The sequence below is a fragment of the Cuculus canorus genome, chromosome 30 (assembly GCF_017976375.1).
Source record: "Cuculus canorus isolate bCucCan1 chromosome 30, bCucCan1.pri, whole genome shotgun sequence".
In the NCBI taxonomy this organism is placed as follows: Eukaryota; Metazoa; Chordata; class Aves; order Cuculiformes; family Cuculidae; genus Cuculus; species Cuculus canorus.
Window position 1 is genome coordinate 1,308,663 of NC_071430.1, and position 17,950 is coordinate 1,326,612.

Here is a 17,950-nt window from a genome sequence, read left to right on the forward strand (position 1 = left end):
CCCCCATGTCCCCCCATGCCCCCTCATGTCCCCCCATGTCCTCCAATGACCCCTGTGTCCTCTGATGTCCTCTCTGTGTTCCCCAATGTCCCCCTATGTCCCCATCTCCCCCTTTGTCCCCGTGTCCCTCTGTGTCCCCCCATCTCCCCTCATGTCTTCACCATCCCTCCATGTCCCCTGATGTCCCCATCTCCCCCTTTGTCCCCCCATGTCCCCTCCGGGTCCCCCATCTCCCCTCTGTGCCCCCTACATTCACTCACGTCCCCATCTCCCCCCTTCTCTCTGCCCCCCAATGCAGTTTGGGGGAGTTTGAGGAGAAATCAGAGAACCCATGAGGGAAAAGTTGCATTTGATGGGATTTTAGGAGGAGATTTGAATTGAAAAGTCCCGGTTTTGGGGAGTTCAGGGGATTCGGGCTAAAAAAACCCAAATGCAGCAGTTTTTTGGCTCTTGGAGGGGAAATTGGAGAAGATTTGATGTCAAAGGTGTGTTTTGGGGAGATTGCGAGGGGTTTGGGGGCCGTGGGGGGGAACGGGGAGCGCTGAGCTCCCGCCTCGAAAGGATCTGAGGCCATGAGGAAAGGGGCGTGGTCTTGGGTGGGCGGGGGCCTAAGAGTGGGCGTGGCCTCTAGTTGGGGCTCCCGAGGATGTGGTTTATCCGCTATCAGATATGGAAAGGGGAGTGGCTTAAATAGTGGGCGTGGCTTTTGACTGACAGGACTTTGCCTCAATGGGCGTGGCCTTGGGCAGGAGGAACCCAAAGTGGGCGTGGTCTCTTCATGTGGGCGGGACTTCTGGCCGACGCTGCTTGAAACCATGGGCGGGGCTCAAGCAGGGCGTGGCCTGTGACTCGAAGAGTCTGAGCTCTGACTGGTAGAGTTCACACTGGGCGTGGCTTCCGCCTGGTAGGACACGCAGGGGCGTGGCCTCTGGTTGATGGGGCGTGAAGTCCTACAGTGGGCATGGCCTCTAGATCACAGTGGTCGTGGGGCGTGGCCTCTCTGTGCTCGTGATAGGCGTGGTCTTTCTAGATGGGCGTGGCCTCTGACAACGCAGCTAGTGGGCGTGGCCTCGTTGGTTGGGCGTGGCATCTCCAAAGTGTGCGTGACCGCTCTTTGGTAGTCCTGGCAGTGGGCGTGGCCTCTGGCAGTGGCCTCTCTGATTGGGTGTGGCCTCTCAGGTCGTTCTTGTGGAGGGGCGTGGCCTCTTTGGATGGGCGTGGTTTCTAACTGCTATTCAGATGGGCGTGGCCTCTTGCTGGCAATGCTGAGTGGGTGTGTCCTCCTGCGGTAGGCGTGGTTTCTGTCTGGCAGCGCTCTCCAGGTGGGCGTGGCCTCTGGCTGGCAATACCTGCGGATGACGTGGTCTCCTTGGGTGGGCGTGGTCTCTGCCTGGTAATACTGCGTGGGCGTGGCCTCCTGCAGTGGACGTGGCCTCTACCTGGCAGCGCTCAGCAGGTGGGCGCGGCCTCTGGCTGGCCTCATCTTTGGTGGGCGTGGTCTCTCCACGTGGGCGTGGCCTCTGGCTGGCAATGTTGAGTGGGCGTGGCCTCCTAAGTGGGGCGTAGTCTCTGTCTGGCAGCGCTCAGCAGGTGGGCGTGGCCTCTAGCTGGCCTAACCTTTGGTGGGCGTGGTCTCTCCGGGTGGGCGTGACGTCTGACTGGCAATGCTGAGTGGGCGTGGCCTCATGAGTGGGGCGTGGTCACTGGCCGCACTCTAAAGGTGGGCGTGGCGTCTTGCTGGCAATACAGGCGGTGGGCGTGGCCTCTGCTTGGTAATGCTGAGTGGGCGCGGCCTCCTGAAGTGGGCGTGGTTTTTACCTGGCGGCCCTCTCCAGGTAGGCGTGGCCTCTGGCTGGCAACGCTGAGTGGGCGTGGCCTCTGCCTGGCAGCTCTTTCCAGGTGGGCGCGGCCTCTGCGTTGGCAGTGCCGGCGGTGGGCGTGGCCTCTCCCTGTGGGCGTGGCTTCTCCCCGCTTTCCCGCGGCAAAAGTGCGGCGGGCGCCAACTTCGCGCAAACTTTCCCCGCGCACCGCCGGCACCGGCACCCCAGGACCCCTCCTTTCCCCCCGGTGCCCCCGGATCCAGCGCCCCCCCCGCGCCTCCCGCCATGCCCCGACGCGGGTGACACCGCCGCCATGTACTCCCCGTACTGCCTCACCCAGGTACGGCCCGGGGGGGGGCGGGGGGACACCCCAAAACCGGGGTGCGAGGAGTGGGGGGGGGGCGACCCCCCTCCCGCCGGTCCCGGTGACTCCGCTGCCGGGGGAGGTTGGGGGGTGTCCTGCTTTTGCTGCGCAACTCCCCCCTCCCCCGAATAGTCCCCCACCCCCGAAAAATCGGGGTACGGGGCCCGGGGGGGGTGGGGGGGTGACCCCCTTGCGGTTACCGGTACCGCTGACTCCGCTGTCTCCGCCGGTCCCGGGACTGCTGGTGGTGGTGGGGAGACTGAACGGGGCCGGGGCAGCTGCCGGGCACCGATCCGGTACAGGGAAGGGGGGGTCCGGTTGTGTCCGATTCGGTGCGGGGGGACCCGATCCGGTACAGGGAAGGGGGGGTCCGGTTGTGCCCGATTCGGTGCGGGGGGACCCGATCCGGTGCTGTGGGGGTGGGGGGGGGTCCGGTTGTGTCCGATTCGGTGCGGGGGGACCCGATCCGGTGCTGTGGGGGTGGGGGGGGTCCGGTTGTGTCCGATTCGGTGCGGGGGGACCCGATCCGGTACAGGGAAGGGGGGGTCCGGTTGTGCCCGATCTGGTTCGGGGGGACCCGATCCGGTACAGGGAAAGGGGGGGGTGGGGGTGTCCGGTTGTACCCGTCCCGGCGGGGGGGGTCCCGGTGCCGCTGCTGAGCCCCGATGGGGCTGGGGTCCCCCCCGGGGGGGGGGAAAGCACGGGGTGTTCACCCCACGGCTGTTCGGGACCGCGTCGGGCTGAGAGCCGAGACTGAGGGGGGGTCCCAGGGTCCTTGGGGGTCGCTTCATCTTCTGAGGGGGATTATTTTGCCCCCAAACCCCCGTCCTGGATTCCCTCTGGGGGTCCTTTCCACACCCCCGTGCTGTCCTGGGGTCCCTCTGGGGGTCCTTTTCCCCCTCTACTGTCCTGGGGTCCCTCTGGGGGTCCCTCTGGGGGTCCTTTCCTCCCCTCTACTGTCCTGGGGTCCCTCTTGGGATCCCTCTGAGGGTCCTTTCCCCCCCGGTGCTGTCCTGGGGTCCCTTTGGGGATCCCTCTGGAGGTCCTGTCCCCCCTATACTGTCCTTCGGTCCCTCTGGGGGTCCTTTCTGCCCCCCTTACTGTCCTGGGGTCCCTCTTGGGGTCCCTCTGAGGGTCCTTTCCCCCCCTGTGCTGTCCTGTGGTCCCTCTTGTGGGTCCCTCTGGGGGTCCTTTTCCCCCTCGCTCTATCCTGGGGGTCCCTCTGGGGGTCCTTCCCCCCCCACCCCACTGTCCTGAGGGTCCCTCTGGGGGTCCTTCCCCCCCCCCCACTGTCCTGGGGGTCCCTCTGGGGGTCCTTCCCCCCCCCCTCACTGTCCTGAGGTCCCTCTGGGGGTCCTTTTCCCCCTCACTCTATGCTACGGTCCCTCTGTAGGTCCTTTTGGGGGTCCTTATCCCCCCCTCCCGCTGTCCTGGGGTGTCCCCCCCCCCCCCCAATATAGTTGCTCTGACACCCCTCGCTCCCCTCCTGCCGGGCGTTGCTGTTCCCCCCCCCCCCCTTTCTCTCCGTTGCCCTTTTCTCCCGCTTTTCGGGGTGGTTTTGGCGGCCGGTTACGTCTGGGCGAGCGGCCAGCGGCGCTTCTCGCAGCTTCGGCGCCCGCCCCGCACACGCGTGTGCACGCGCCAACAACATATACCACTTGCACATGCGTGTCCCCTTGCCCGCACACACCAGCACCCATCCTGCCCGCCCGTGCCGGCGCACACGCGTGTGCCCCCCCCTTGTGTGCTCACGACCTCATGCCATCGCTCTCTCCGCGTGCACGCTTGCGCCTTGCACACGCGTGTGCACGCCGACCCGTGGGCACCGTCCCACCGGGCACCCGTGCACGCTCGCCGTCTCGCTCCGTGCACACACATGGATGCACGGAAGCCTCACGGGTCCCGTCCCGGTCCGCTCGTGGACACGCAGCCGCCGCGCTCGCACACGCGTGTGCTCCATTCTCTCCTCCCTCTTTTCCCTTTCGAGCCGTTTCTGGGCGGTTTTGGGTCGGTGCCACTGTTTCTCCCCCCTTTCCTTCTCTCCCGCTCCGGCACAGGGCCAGACCCTCAGCGCGCGCAGGATCCGGCCGCCGCGTCCAGCCCTGGGCACGGGGAGCAGCATGCGCGGCGGCACCGATAGCGGCACCGATGGACGCACCGATAGCGGCACCGGTGACGGTCGAGCTGTGCCTCGTCCACCGCTTGGCACAGCACCGGACCCTTCTCCGGTGCAACCGTAACGGCTCCTCGCTCTGGACCGTCGCCCGCAACCTGCGCCGCGTAACCCCACGGCTGCACGCGTGACCCCACGGCGCTGCGGCTGCTCGCGTGTCCCCCATGTCCTTCTCCGGGCTCGCCACGTCCCCTCCGTGTCCCCCCCATGGCAGCACTCGGGGGGGGGTGCAGCGCAGCCGTGGGTCACCGGTGCCGTTACCGCCGCAGCCGTGCACCCCCCAACCCGCTTTGGCGCTGCGGCACCGGCGGGCGCTGTGCCCACGGCCGTGCCCGCTGCCGCATTCCGTGCGCGGTGCCGTGCAGCTTCCGCGCAGGACGATGCCGTGAGGTGTTGCCAACGGTGGGGTGCGATGCACATTTTGGGGGGGGGGGGGTCCAGTGCTCACGTGTCACGTAGAGGTCATACATGTGACGCCGGTGCTGGCGTGCCGGGCACCGCGGGGTCAGGATACGGCACAGTGCGGTGCCGCAGTGCGGAGCTGCTTCGGGGGACCGGGGAGGGGACAAGGGGTGCCTTAACCCCCCCAAATTTCCCCCCCGCACCCAATCGGTGCCGATGGCGAGGACGGCGCTGAGGTTGGCGCGTGTGTCACGGTGCAGATATTCACACACGTGTGATGCGGCGCAGGTTTATATGGCGAAGCGGATGCACGCGTGTGTCCCAGGGGGTGGGGGGGGTTGGTTTGGCGCACACGTATGTAACGGGGATGCACGCCGCGCGTGTAACGCGTGCGCAGGCACACGTGGCAGCCGCGCCTCCCCGTGCGGCGTCTCTGCGCGACAGTGTCCGCGGCGGCCGCCGCTCTCCCGCCCCGCAGCCCTCTGCGCTCCAAGCGTGCAATGCACGCGTGCCAAGCGTGGCACACGCGTGTTCGTGCCGGAGCTCCGTGGCCCACGCGTGGCCGCGCCGACGGCTGATGCAATCGGTGGAGGGGCAAAAAACCACCGCCGCTCCCCCTTTCCGCCGCCACGTGCGAGGCCGTGCGAGGCGCCCGGGGCCGTGCGAGGCGTTGGCGTGCGCCCTTCGTGGGAGAGGGTTGCGTGTGCGTGCCGTGCACACGCGTGGCGGGACGTGTGCGTGTGCTACGCTTTGCACAACTTCCCCCCCTTCCCCTTCCCGCGTCTGCTTTACGGCTTTGTTGATCCCCGTGTCCCCCCCGTGTCCCCCCCGTGTCCCCCCCGTGTCCCCCGATGTCCGCCGCCCGCGCCGGTGCCATCAATAATGGAGGAGCCTTTGGCCGGATTGGGGGGGCCCTGAATTATTGATGGGGCACAAAAAGCTTTCTTGGACGCCGACGCACCGCGGGGGACCCCCCCCGCCTTGGCACGAGGCCACATGGGGGGGGTGGGGGCTGCTCTGGGGAGGGGGGAGTGGGATTTTGGGGGGAAGGGGGGGGGAAAGATGGAGGGGACGCCCACGTCCACCGATGCCAAACCGCATCGGCCTCGCACGCTGCGGCACCGCCTCGCGCCACTGCGGCACGGCCGCTTGCCGGTGACCCCCCCGCACCCGGCCCGGAATCCCGGCACCCCAACATCCTGGGTATCCCCCACCCCAACCCCCCCCCCAAAAAAAAAAAGGGATTCTGGGGGTGCCATCGTATGCGGAGGGCGTAACGGGAGCCACCGGCGCCCCTCGAGCCGCCGGAATGCCGGTGTCCTCCATGTGGCTGCGGGCAGCGGAGCAGACACACGGCTGCGTCCGGGTGGACACCCCCAGAATCCTTCCCTGGGGTCCCCCCTGGATACTCAGGTGTGCCCCCCCCCCCCCAGGCACACAGGTCCCCTCCATGCTTCAAGGACACCCCCAAATGCTCAGGTCCCCCCTAGATTCTCATTCCATGTTGGCGCCATCCGGTGCGTTCTCCGATGCCGCCCGGACACCCCTTCTCCTCCACATCCTCGAGTCCCCCCCAGGTTCCATTCCTCCCCCCCCAACACACCTGAGCCCCCCAAAATTCCCAGACCCCCCCTTTGGATTCCTGATTCCCCTCTGAATTCTGAGTCGTCCCCCCCAATTCCAGCACCATCTGGCGCATTCTCCGACGCCTCCCGGACACCCCTTCTCCTCCGAATCCTCGAGTCCCCCCCCGACACACCTGAGCCCCCCCAAAAATTCCCAGACCCCCCCTTTGGATTCCTGCCTCCCCCCTGAATTCCGTGTGTCCCCCCGCTATTCCAGCACCATCCGGCGCATTCTCCGACGCCTCCCGGACACCCCTTCTCCTCCAAATCCTCAAATCCCCCCCAGATTCCATTCCTCCCCCCACAACACACCTGAGCCCCCCCAAAATTCCCAGACCCCCCCTTGGATTCCTGATTCCCTCTGAATTCCGAGTGTCCCCCCGCTATTCCAGCACCATCCGGCGCATTCTCCGACGCCTCCCGGACACCCCTTCTCCTCCAAATCCTCAAATCCCCCCCAGGTTCCATTCCTCCCCCCCGACACACCTGAGCCCCCCCAAAATCCCAGACCCCCCCTTTGGATTCCTGCTTCCCCCCTGAATTCCGAGTGTCCCCCCGCTATTCCAGCACCATCCAGCACATTCTCCGACGCCTCCCGGACACCCCTTCTCCTCCACATCCTCGAGTCCCCCCCAGATTCCATTCCTCCCCCCCCGACACACCTGAGCCCCCCCAAAATCCCAGACCCCCCCTTTGGATTCCTGATTCCCCTCTGATTTCCAAGTCATCCCCCCCAATTCTAGCACCATCCGGCGCATTCTCCGACGCCTCCCGGACACCCCTTCTCCTCCACATCCTCGAGTCCCCCAACACACCTGAGCCCCCCCAAAATTCCCAGACCCCCCCTTTGGATTCCTGCTTCCCCCTGAATTCCGAGTGTCCCCCCCAATTCCAGCACCATCCGGCACGTTCTCCGACGCCTCCCGGACACCCCTTCTCCTCCACATCCTCAAATCCCCCCCAGATTCCATTCCTCCCCCCCCAACACACCTGAGCCCCCCCAAAATTCCCAGACCCCCCCTTTGGATTCCTGATTCCCCTCTGATTTCCAAGTCATCCCCCCCAATTCCAGCACCATCCGGCGCATTCTCCGACGCCTCCCGGACACCCCTTCTCCTCCACATCCTCGAGTCCCCCCCCGACACACCTGAGCCCCCCCAAAATCCCAGACCCCCCCTTTGGATTCCTGCCTCCCCCCTGAATTCCGAGTGTCCCCCCGCTATTCCAGCACCATCCGGCACGTTCTCCGATGCCGCCTGCCTCGCGGCCGCTCCCGCTGCCAGGGTCCCTGGTGGCCTTTTCCCCCCCCTCACCCTGTGTGGGGGTCCCGGACACCCCCCATTTGCCTCCCCCCCCCCTCCTCAGCCCTTTCCCCCCCCGTTCAGCTCCGGAGGGTTTTGGCAGCAGCGCCGGGGGCCGCCGGGGGGGATTTTTGGCGGCAATTCCGGCTGTTTCGGGCTGTTTTCTCTCCCGGCGAAGCCGAGGGCCAGAGGGAGCTGGCAGCGGTGCGGGAGGCCGGGCCTTGCCAAGATGGGGGGGTTCGGGGGGGTTTTGGGGGGGGTTGAGGGGGGTGGGTGTGTTTTTTGTATTTTTTTTTCTTTCTTTTTTTTTTTTTTCTCCTTTTTTTTTTTTTTTTTTAATTTTTTCCCCTATTTTCTGGGGTTTTTGGTTTTTTTTTTTCTGGGCTTTTCCCTCCCCGATCCGGCGCCGCCCCCCCCCCCCCCCTTTCTCTTTCCTTTCCTTTCCTCAACACTCCCCGCCACCGCGCTGGCGCTTTGCCGGGCGTTCGCAGCTGCGGACGCGGCGACGTGGCTTCGCCCGAGACTGCGGCTCAATGCGGGGCCGGCGCAGCCAATGGCAACCGCGCGGCACCGCCGATGGACCCCCAGCCCCCCTTCTTCACTGTGGACCCCCCAAGTCCTGAGGGGAGGGGGGGGGATCCCATCGTCATCACGGAGGGGACCCCGACCTCGGCCAGAGACTACGGGGTCTTGGCAGGATCCGCTTGGCCGACACTCTAGATCCTTCCGTGCCAACCGCGGCGTCGCCATCGAGGCATCGGGGGGGGGTGTCCCGGGCGTTGGGGAGGGGTCCCGGGCGTTGGGGAGGGGTCCTGAGTGTAGAGGAGGGGTCCCGAGCGTTGGGGCACATCCCGGCATCCGTCAGCGCCGGCCTCGACATGGCGGCTCTTTGTCTTCGCCGGCGCCATTGCGGAGACTGAGGCGTTTGGGAGGGGTCTCAAGCGTTTGGGCTACCAACCCCTCCCCCTGCTAGCCCAACCGGCCCCCTGAAGTGGGGAGGGGTCCAGGGTGTCGAGGAGGGGACCCCCCGGTGTCGGGCAGAGGAACTATGGTGTCCAGGCAAAGCCCGCTTGGCCGAGCTTCTAGATCTTTCCGTGCCAACTGTGGCGTCACCGCAGAGTGGGGAGGGGTCCTGGGGGCTGGGGAGGGGTTCTGGGAGCTGAGGAGGGGGCCTGAGTGCTGGGGAGGGGTCCTGAGCGCTGAGGAGGGGGTCTTGGGTGATGAGGAGGGGGTCTTGGGTGCTGGGGGGGGATCCTGGGAGCTGAGGAGGGGGTCTTAAGTGCTGAGGAGGGGGTCTTGGGTGCTGGGGGGGTGCTGGGTGCTGAGGAGGGGGTCTTGGGTGATGAGGAGGGGATGCTGGGTTCTGAGGAGGGGTCTTGGGTGATGAGGAGGGGGTCCTGGGAGCTGAGGGGGGGTCTTGGGTGATGAGGAGGGGGTCTTGGGTGCTGAGGAGGGGGTCTTGGGTGCTGGGGGGGGGTCCTGGGTGCTGGGGAGGGGTCCTGGGAGCTGAGGGGGGGGTCTTGGGTGCTGAGGGGGGGGTCCTGGGAGCTGAGGGGGGGTCTTGGGTGCTGAGGAGGGGTCCTGAGCGCTAAAGAGGGGTCTTGGGTGCTGGGGAGGAGGTCTTGGGTGCTGAGGGGGGGGGTCCTGGGAGCTGGGGGGGGGGGTCCTGGGTGCTGGGGAGGGGTCCTGAGCACAGAGGAGGGGTCTTGGGTGCTGGGGAGGAGTCCTGGGAGCTGAGGGGGGGGGGTCCTGGCGGGGGGGGGGTGTCCTGTGCATCCATTTTGGGGGGGAGGGTCCCAAGCATTGAGGCTCGGGACCCCCCCTCTTTCCGCCCCCCCCCCTTTTACCAAATCCGCCGCATTTTGTGGCTTTTCCAAGGAAAAACAGAGCAGGATTTGGGGGGGGGGGGGGGCAGACACTATTCCCCCCCCAACCCCCCCTTGCAGTGGTTTTGGGGTGAAATCTGTGTGTTTTGGGGCTGCGGAGGAGCGCAAGCACTGACCCCCCCCACACCCCCCCCCCCGAAATATTAATTGTGTTTTTTATTATGATTTTCTTTCGCACAGAGGGAATTAATTATAGGGGGGGGGTGAAAGGGGGGGTGGAATTGGCTGCGAGCGCCGCGCTGGGGAATTTTGGGGGCAGAAGCGGTGGTTTTGGGTCGATTCGCGCTGTGACCGCTAAAATCCTTCCGAAATGGGGAGGGGGCAAACTGGGGGGGGGGGGGGGGGGGGGGAACATATGGAGCTGGAGGGGGGGGGGGGGAATGGAGCCCCCGCGTCCTCGCTCGACCCTTTGCACGAGGGTTTGCACAAGGGTTTGCACGAGGGGCGGCTTCGCACGAGGCTTTTGCACGAGGAACGTGCGCGGGGCACGCGGTGACCCCCCCCCCCCGCCCTGAATTTGGGTGGAAATCCTCGTGTTTTGGTGAAAATCACTGCCATCCTGGGGGGGGGTATTTTTTTGGGGGGGGGCTCTGCCTTGCTGGGTGTCCCCCTCCCCCCCATCCAGGGTCACCCCCTTATCTCACACAACCCCTCCCCTTGTCCCGGTGTCCCCCCCTCCCTTTACACTCCCCGTTCCCTTTTCCCCCCCTCCCGGTGTCCCCCCGGTGCTCCCCGTTCCCCCCTCTCCTCTCTCCCCCCCCCCCTCAGTGTGTCCCCCCTTTTTCCCCCCCGCCCCGGAGCTCCCCTTCCCCCCCCCCTTTCCCGGTGTCCCCCCCCCTTTCCCCCACCCCTTGCTTCCCCCCACCCCGTGTCCCCCCCGTTTTCTCCCCCCGGAGCTCCCCATTCCCCCCACTCAGAGTGTCCCCCCCTTTCCCCCCCACCCCCCTCTCTTCCCCCCTCCCGGTGTCCCCCCCTTTTCCCCCCCCCCGGTGCTCCCCCTTCTCCCTCCACCTTAGTTCCCCCCCTCCCAGTGTCCCCCCTTTTCCCCGCCCTGGTTCTTCCCCCCCCCCCCAGTATCCCCCCCTTTTTCCCCCCCCTCCTCTCTTCTTCCCCCCCAGTGTCCCCCCCAGTACTCCCCGTTCCCCCCCCAGTGTCCCCCCTTTCCCCCCTCCCCGTGTCCCCCCTTTTCCCCCCCTCTTCCCCCCCATTATCTCCCCGTTCCCCCCCCCGGTGTCCCCCCCTCTCTTCCCCCCCCCCCCCCCGGTGTTCCCCCTCCTCCCCGTGTCTCGGCCGCTGCCCCGAACTCCACCGCCTCTCCCCCCCCCGCCCCCCTCCCTCTCCCTCCCCCCGCCCCGGGCCCCGCCCCCTCCCCTCCCCTCTGGCCCCGCCCCCCCGTCCCGGCCAATGGCGCGGGGCCCCCCCCGAACGCTGCTCCCCCATTGGCCGCCGCCGCTGCGCTCCCGGTGCCAAAAGCGGCCGCGGTGGCTCCGCGCGCCCGGCGGCGGCTCCGGCACCGGCAACCCCGGACCCCCGCATCGGGATCCCACCCACCGGGACACCCCTCCCCCCCCAATACCCCCCACACCGGGACACCCTCTACCGCCCCCCCCCTTCCTCCCTCCCCCACACCGGAACTTGGATTCTTGTACCGGGACCCCCCCCCCCTTTCCCCCCCACCGGCACCGAGACACCGGGACCGGGACCCCCACCACCGGCACCGGGACTCCCACAACCCCGGCACTGAGACCCCCCCCACCGGCACTGGGACCCCCTACACCGGGACCTCCCCACCGGCACCGGGAAACCCTTTCCCCCCCATACACACACCGGCACTGGGACCCCCACATCGGGACACCGGGACAGGGACCCCCTCCTCCGCACCTCCTGCCTTGGGATCCCGGACCGGGAACCGCGCTGTCCCGTTAACTGGGACCCTCCGGTAACCGGCACCCCCAGCGGCTTGCACGCACCCCTCCTCCTGCAGTGTCCGTCCTCCCGGTATTCCCCGTTAACCCCTTCGGTAGCCCCCGTTAACTCTTCCCGCCCCCGGTCTCGCCCCCCTTCCTTCCCGTTCCTATCGTTTCCCCCCGGTTCTGCCCCCGCCGGGGCCCGACTGGCAGCTGCCCACGGCCGGGATGCGCCGCCGCGATGGTACGGAGCGGGACCGGGATGGGAGCGGGATGGAGACGTGATGGCACCGGGGACGGGGATCGCTGGCACCGGGGACGGGGATCGCTGGCACCGGGGACGGGGATCGGTGGGGACGGCGATGGGGATCGGTGGCACCGGCGATGGGGACGGGGATCGGTGGCACTGGAGACGGGGACGGGATTCAGTGACACCGGCGATAGGGATCGGTGGGGACGGCGATGGGGATCGGTGGCACCGGCGATGGGGATGGGGATCGGTGGCACCGGGGACGGGGCTGTCAGCGGGCACCGGGAGTAGGAGATGGGGATGGGGACGGGAACGGCAGCACCGATGAACGGCGACGAGGGACGGGGATCGCTGGCACCGGGCAACGAGGGCGATGGGGACGGGAGTCGGTGCCACCGGGGACGGTGCTGCCAGCGGCGAGCGGGACGGGAGAGGCAGCGGACGGGGACCGGTGGCACCGGGAATGGAGCTGTCAGCAGGGACCGGCTCGGGAAGCGGGACCGGGAACTGGGATGGGACTGGGGACCGGTGGCACCGCCGACGGGGCTGTAACGGGGACCGGTTCGAGGACTGGTCGGGATTGTGCCGAACCCCGACGGCAGCGGGAGCCTCACCGGGAGGGACGGGGCGGCACCGGGACGGGGTCCTGAGCTGAGCCGGTCCCAGAACGGGGGCGCGGGAGCGGCGGGACCGGGAACCGGAGCATCTCCGGGGCCGCTCGAGCACCGGGAGCGCGGCAGGTCCCCCTCACCGGGGCCGTTCCCGGCATCCCCGGTGATGCCCGGGGATAGATCCTGCATCTCCACTGCCCGGCGATGCCCGGTGCCGTTCTCTGCATCCCTGGTGATGTCCGGTGATGCCCAGAGCCATTCCCTGCATCCCCGGCGATGCCCGGGATGGATCCTGCATCCCCGGTGCCCGGTGATGCCCAGAGCCATTCTCTGCATCCCTGGTGATGCCCGGGGACGGATCCTGCATCCTCGGTGCCTGGCGATGCCCAGAGCCGTTCCCTGTATCCCTGGTGCCCGGTAATGCCCGGTACTGTTCCCTACATCCCCGGTGATGCCCGGGGCCGGATCCTGCATGCCCGCTGCCCGGTGATGCCCGGTGCCGTTCCCTGCATCCCTGGTGATGCCCGGGGCTGGATCCTGCATCCCTGGTGATGCCCAATGATGCCCAGAGCCATTCCCTTCATCCCTGGTGATGCCCGGTGCCGTTCCCTTCATCCCCGGTGATGCCCAGTGCCGTTCCCTTCCTCCCCGGTGATACCCGGTGCCGTTCCCTTCCTGCCCGGTGATGCCCGGTGCCGTTCCCTTCCTCCCCGGTGATGCCCGGTGCCGTTCCCTTCCTCCCCGGTGATGCCCGGGGCCCAATCCTGCATTCCCGCTGCCCAGCGACGCCCGGTGCCGCGCTGAGCCTCCCCGAGGGCTGTTCTGGGGCTGTTCCTGGTGGATTTGGGGGAGCCGCCGGGGCTGCCGCCGCCCCACTGACACCTCTCTGCCCCACAGGATGAGTTCCACCCCTTCATCGAGGCGCTGCTGCCCCACGTCCGGGCCTTCTCCTACACCTGGTTCAACCTGCAGGCCCGCAAGCGCAAGTACTTCAAGAAACACGAGAAACGGATGTCGAAGGAGGAGGAACGCGCCGTCAAGGACGAGCTGCTGGGCGAGAAGCCCGAGGTCAAGCAGAAGTGGGCTTCGCGCCTCCTGGCCAAACTACGCAAAGACATCCGGCCCGAGTGCCGCGAGGACTTCGTGCTCTCCGTCACCGGCAAGAAAGCGCCTTGTTGCGTCCTCTCCAACCCCGACCAGAAAGGCAAGATCCGTCGGATCGACTGCCTCCGCCAAGCCGACAAGGTGTGGCGCCTGGACCTGGTGATGGTCATCCTCTTCAAGGGCGTCCCGCTGGAGAGCACCGACGGCGAGCGCTTGGCCAAAGCGCCGCAGTGCGCCAGTCCCGGCCTCTGCGTCCAACCCCACCACATCGGCGTCACCATCAAGGAGCTCGACCTCTACCTGGCGTACTTCGTCCACACGCCCGGTGAGTGCCGCCGGTGGGGAGCGCGGTGGGGCCGGGACACAGGGGCCAATCCCTGCGGCACCGGTGCCCGGTAATGCTCGGAGCCGGATCCTGCATCCCTGGTGCCCGGTGATATCCGGGGGCAGATCCCAAATCCCCGGTACCCAGCGATGCCCGGGGGCAGATTCTGCATCCCCAGGGTTGTTTCCTGTGTCCCCGGTGCACAGCGATGCCCGGGGACAGATTCTGCATCCCCGGGTTTGTTCCCTGTGTCCCCCGTGCCCGGTGATGCCTGGGGGCAGACCCTGCATCCCCAGGGTTGTTTCCTGCATCCCCAGTGCCCAGCGATGCTCGGAGACTGATCCTGAATCCCTGCAGTTGTTCCCTGTGTCACCGGAGCTTGGTGATGCTCAGGGCCAGATTCTGCATCCCTGCAGTTGTTCCCTGTGTCCCCCGTGCTCGGCGATGCTCAGGGCCTGATCCTGCATCCCTGGTGCACAGCAATACCCGGGGGCAGATCCTGCATCCCCGGGGTTGTTTCCTGTGTCCCCCGTGCTCGGCAATGCTCAGGGCCAGATTCTGCATCCCTGGTGCCCAGCGATGCTTGGGGTTGTTTCCTGTGTCCCCGGAGCACGGCGATGCCCAGGGCCTGATCCTGCATCCCTGGTGCACAGCAATGCCCGGGGGCAGATCCTGCATCCCCAGGGTTGTTCCCTGTTTCCCCCATGCTCGGCAATGCTCAGGGCCTGATCCTGCATCCCTGGTGCACAGCAATGCCCGGGGCCAGATCCTGCATCCCTGGGGTTGTTTCCTGTGTCCCTGGTGCAGAGTGATGCTCAGGGCCAGATCCTGCATCCCCGGGGTTGTTCCCTGTGTCCCCGATGCCTGGCGATGCCCAGGGCCAAATCCTGCACCTCTGGTGCCCAGTGATGCCCAGGGTCGTCCCCTGTGTCCCCGGCGATGCCCGGGGGCAGATCCTGCCTCCCCGGTGCCCGGCGATGCTCAGGGCCGGATCCTGCATCCCCAATACAGTCTTTCCCTGCATCCCTGGTGCCCGTGATGCCCAGGGCCAGATTCTGCATCCCCGATGCCCGGCGATGCCCGTGGCCATTCCCGGCATCCGCGGTGCCCGGCGATGCTGAGCTGTGTCCCCCCAGCTCTGGTGGCCCCAGTGGTCACGGCGCCGCCGGTGATGCCCCCGGAGGGATCGTGCCCCCCTCAGCCCCCCGACTCTCTCCCATCTGGGGGTGCGGCCCCTGCGTGCCTCGCACAAAGCCGTGCCGTGTGCCAAAAGCAGGCGCCGCGTGCCACGTGCCGAGCCGTGTGCTGTGCCAGACTGCACCGGGAGCAGGGCACGGAGCTCTGCCGTGCACCGGGAGGTGCCGTGCGCCGAGCCGTGCCGTGCATCAGGCTGTGCCGTGCTCTGAGCCACACCGTGCACGGAGCTGAGCACCGGAACACATCCTGTGCTGTGCACCGGGCTGTGCCGTGCTCTGAGCCACACCGTGCACGGAGCTGAGCACCGGAACACATCCTGTGCCGTGCACTGAGCCTCAAACTGCACCGCGCTCTGAGCTGAGCGCTGCACCGAGCACTGTGCGCGGAGCCGAACCGTATTCCGTGCTGTTCTCTGAGCCGTGTCCTGAGCTCAGCTGTGGTCAGAGCCGCACCCCCAGTCCCGTGCCGTACCCTGAGCCGCACACCGAGCCCTGAGCCGTACTCTGTGCCATACCCTGAGCTGCACACCGAGCCCTGAGCCGTACTCTGTGCCATACCCTGAGCCACACCGAGCCCTGAGCCGTACCCTGAGCCGCTCAGAGCCACACACCGAGCCCTGAGCCGTACTCTGTGCCATACCCTGAGCCGCACGTCTTTTTGTGCTACTCAGAGCCACTTTGTGGCCACTTTGTGCCACTCAGAGCAACTTTCCGAGCCCTGAGCCGCACACTGAGCCCTGAGCTGTGCTCTATGCCATACCCTGAGACACACCGAGCCCTGAGCCGTACTCTGTGCCGCTCACAGCAGCTTTCCGAGCCTCTGAGCCACATGCTGAGACCTCAGCCGTAATTTGTGCCGCTCAGAGCCACACACCAAGCCCTGAGCCATAGTTTGTGCCGCTCAGAGCCGCACACTGAGCCCTGTGCCATACCCTGAGCCACACGCCGAGCCCTGAGCTGTATTCTATGCCATACCCTGAGCCGCACCGAGCCCTGAGCTGTGCTCTATGCCATACCCTGAGCCGCACACCGAGCCCTGAGCTGTGCTCTATGCCATACCCTGAGCCGCACCGAGCCCTGAGCTGTATTCTATGCCATACCCTGAGCCGCACGCCGAGCCCTGAGCTGTATTCTATGCCATACCCTGAGCCACACCGAGCCCTGAGCTGTGCTCTATGCCATACCCTGAGCCACACCGAGCCCTGAGCTGTGCTCTATGCCATACCCTGAGCCGCACCGAGCCCTGAGCTGTGCTCTATGCCATACCCTGAGCCGCACCGAGCCCTGAGCTGTGCTCTATGCCATACCCTGAGCCGCACCGAGCCCTGAGCCATTCCTTCCCTCTTCTCCGACCCGCGCTCCGCACCGCACGGCTGTGCCGGGGCACACATTGCCCCCCCTCCTTTCCTCGTGCCTGTGGGGCACCATCGGTGCACACGCGTGTGCACCGTGTGCCGCGGTGACGGACACGCGTGTGCGGTGCTGCTGTTGTGGGGCCGTATTTGTGCCGTGGGCCCCATCTTTACCGCTCCCATCTTCGCTGCCGGGAACGAGGCCGGGGGGGGAATGGGGCTGAAGGGAGGGATTTTAGGAGGGGGGTCCCCAATATCTGAGGGTGAACAGGGGGGTATTTTGGGGTCTATAGCCACCCCCCCCCCTCCAGGCTATATCTGTGCGTGGGGGGGGGTCTGTGTGTGTGTGTGTGTCCCTCCTCACCCCCTGACCCCCCCCTCTCCTGCTTGGCTTGGGGGGGTGGGGGTTGAGGTGGGGGGGGGGGGCCTCGAATCCCCATGGCAGCGCTCATCCGGCGCCGCCAAAATGGCCCCGGTTGGCACTGTGCCCCCACGCGCGGCACGAGGCCCTGTGGCGGCCACGGCCCCCCCCCACACCCCAGCAACCCCCCCTCCATCCCCCCCCTTCCCTTCTCCTCCCCTCCCGGAGGCCCTTTGGCTGCTGTAAGGCCTGGGGGGGGCACAGTGCCAACACCACCACCCCCAAACCCCACACGTAAGATGGCGGCGCTTTTGGCACCCGAAAGGCGCTGCGGCACCACAGCCCCACGGTGGGACCCTCCTGGAGCGGGGGGAGAGAGAGAGAGTGTGTGTGTGGCCCCCCCGCCATGTTGGGGACCCCCCACCCATCAGAGGGACCACCCCCCCCCCAGGTATAATGGGGGGATAACACACACCACCCACACCCCCCATGTTGGGGACGCCATTGTGCCCCTCCTTCTCTGCTATAGCCCCCCCTTGATGAGGACCCCCCCACCACCATGCTGCGCCCCCCCCACCAAGAGCCCCCATATTGGGGACCCCCCCCCGTTGATGTGGACTGCCCCCATCACGCTCTGTGGGGCTCTGAGGGGCTCTATGGGACTCTGTGGGGCTCTATAGGGCTTTATGGGGCTCTGTGGAGCTCTGTGAGACTCTATGGGGCACTATTGGGCACTATGGGGTTCTGTGGGGCTCTATGGGACTCTATGGGGTTCTGTGGGGCTCTGTGAGGCTCTGTGGGGCTCTATGGGGCGCTGTGGAGCTCTGTGGGGCTCTATGGGGCTCTGTGGAGCTCCGTGGGGCTCTATGGGACTCTATGGGGTTCTATGGGGCACTATGGGGCTCTGTGGGGCTCTATAGGGTTCTGTAGGGCTCTATGGGGCTCTGTGGGGTTCTGTGGGGCTCTATGGGGCTCTGTGGGGCACTATGGGGCTCTTTGCGGCTCTGTGGGTCTCTATGGGGCTCTGTGGAGCTCTGTGGGGCTCTATGGGACTCTATGGGGTTCTATGGGGCACTATGGGGCTCTGTGGGGCTCTATAGGGCTCTGTGGGGCTCTGTGGGGCACTGTGGGGTCACGGGATGCTATGGGGCAGGGATAGAGGATGCTATGGCCCCCCCCCCCCAAAAATAGCCCCTCTGAGCCCCCCAAGTGTGTGTCCCCCAAAATCCTGCCTGGCTGTGTTCCCCCCAAATCCCTCCCCCCGGAATCTGGG

The 17,950-nt window shown here is 66.8% G+C and overlaps 1 protein-coding gene across 7 annotated transcripts in view; it reads left to right on the plus strand.

Moving 5' to 3' along the window:
• The first annotated feature begins 461 nt into the window (after positions 1–461).
• Positions 462–17,950, plus strand: part of NFIX (nuclear factor I X) — a 28,891-nt gene continuing 11,402 nt past the window's right edge. Inside the window, exons 1-2 of one of the 7 annotated variants that reach the window (XM_054051811.1) lie at positions 462–485; positions 13,237–13,768. In XM_054051811.1, the coding sequence (XP_053907786.1) occupies positions 477–485; positions 13,237–13,768 (541 nt within the window). In that variant the 5' untranslated portion in view covers positions 462–476. Of the gene's footprint in view, positions 486–719; positions 2,161–11,565; positions 11,723–13,236; positions 13,769–17,950 lie in introns of those variants that run through there. The other 6 variants (XM_054051809.1, XM_054051813.1, XM_054051814.1 and 3 more) reach the window with 6 other exon arrangements.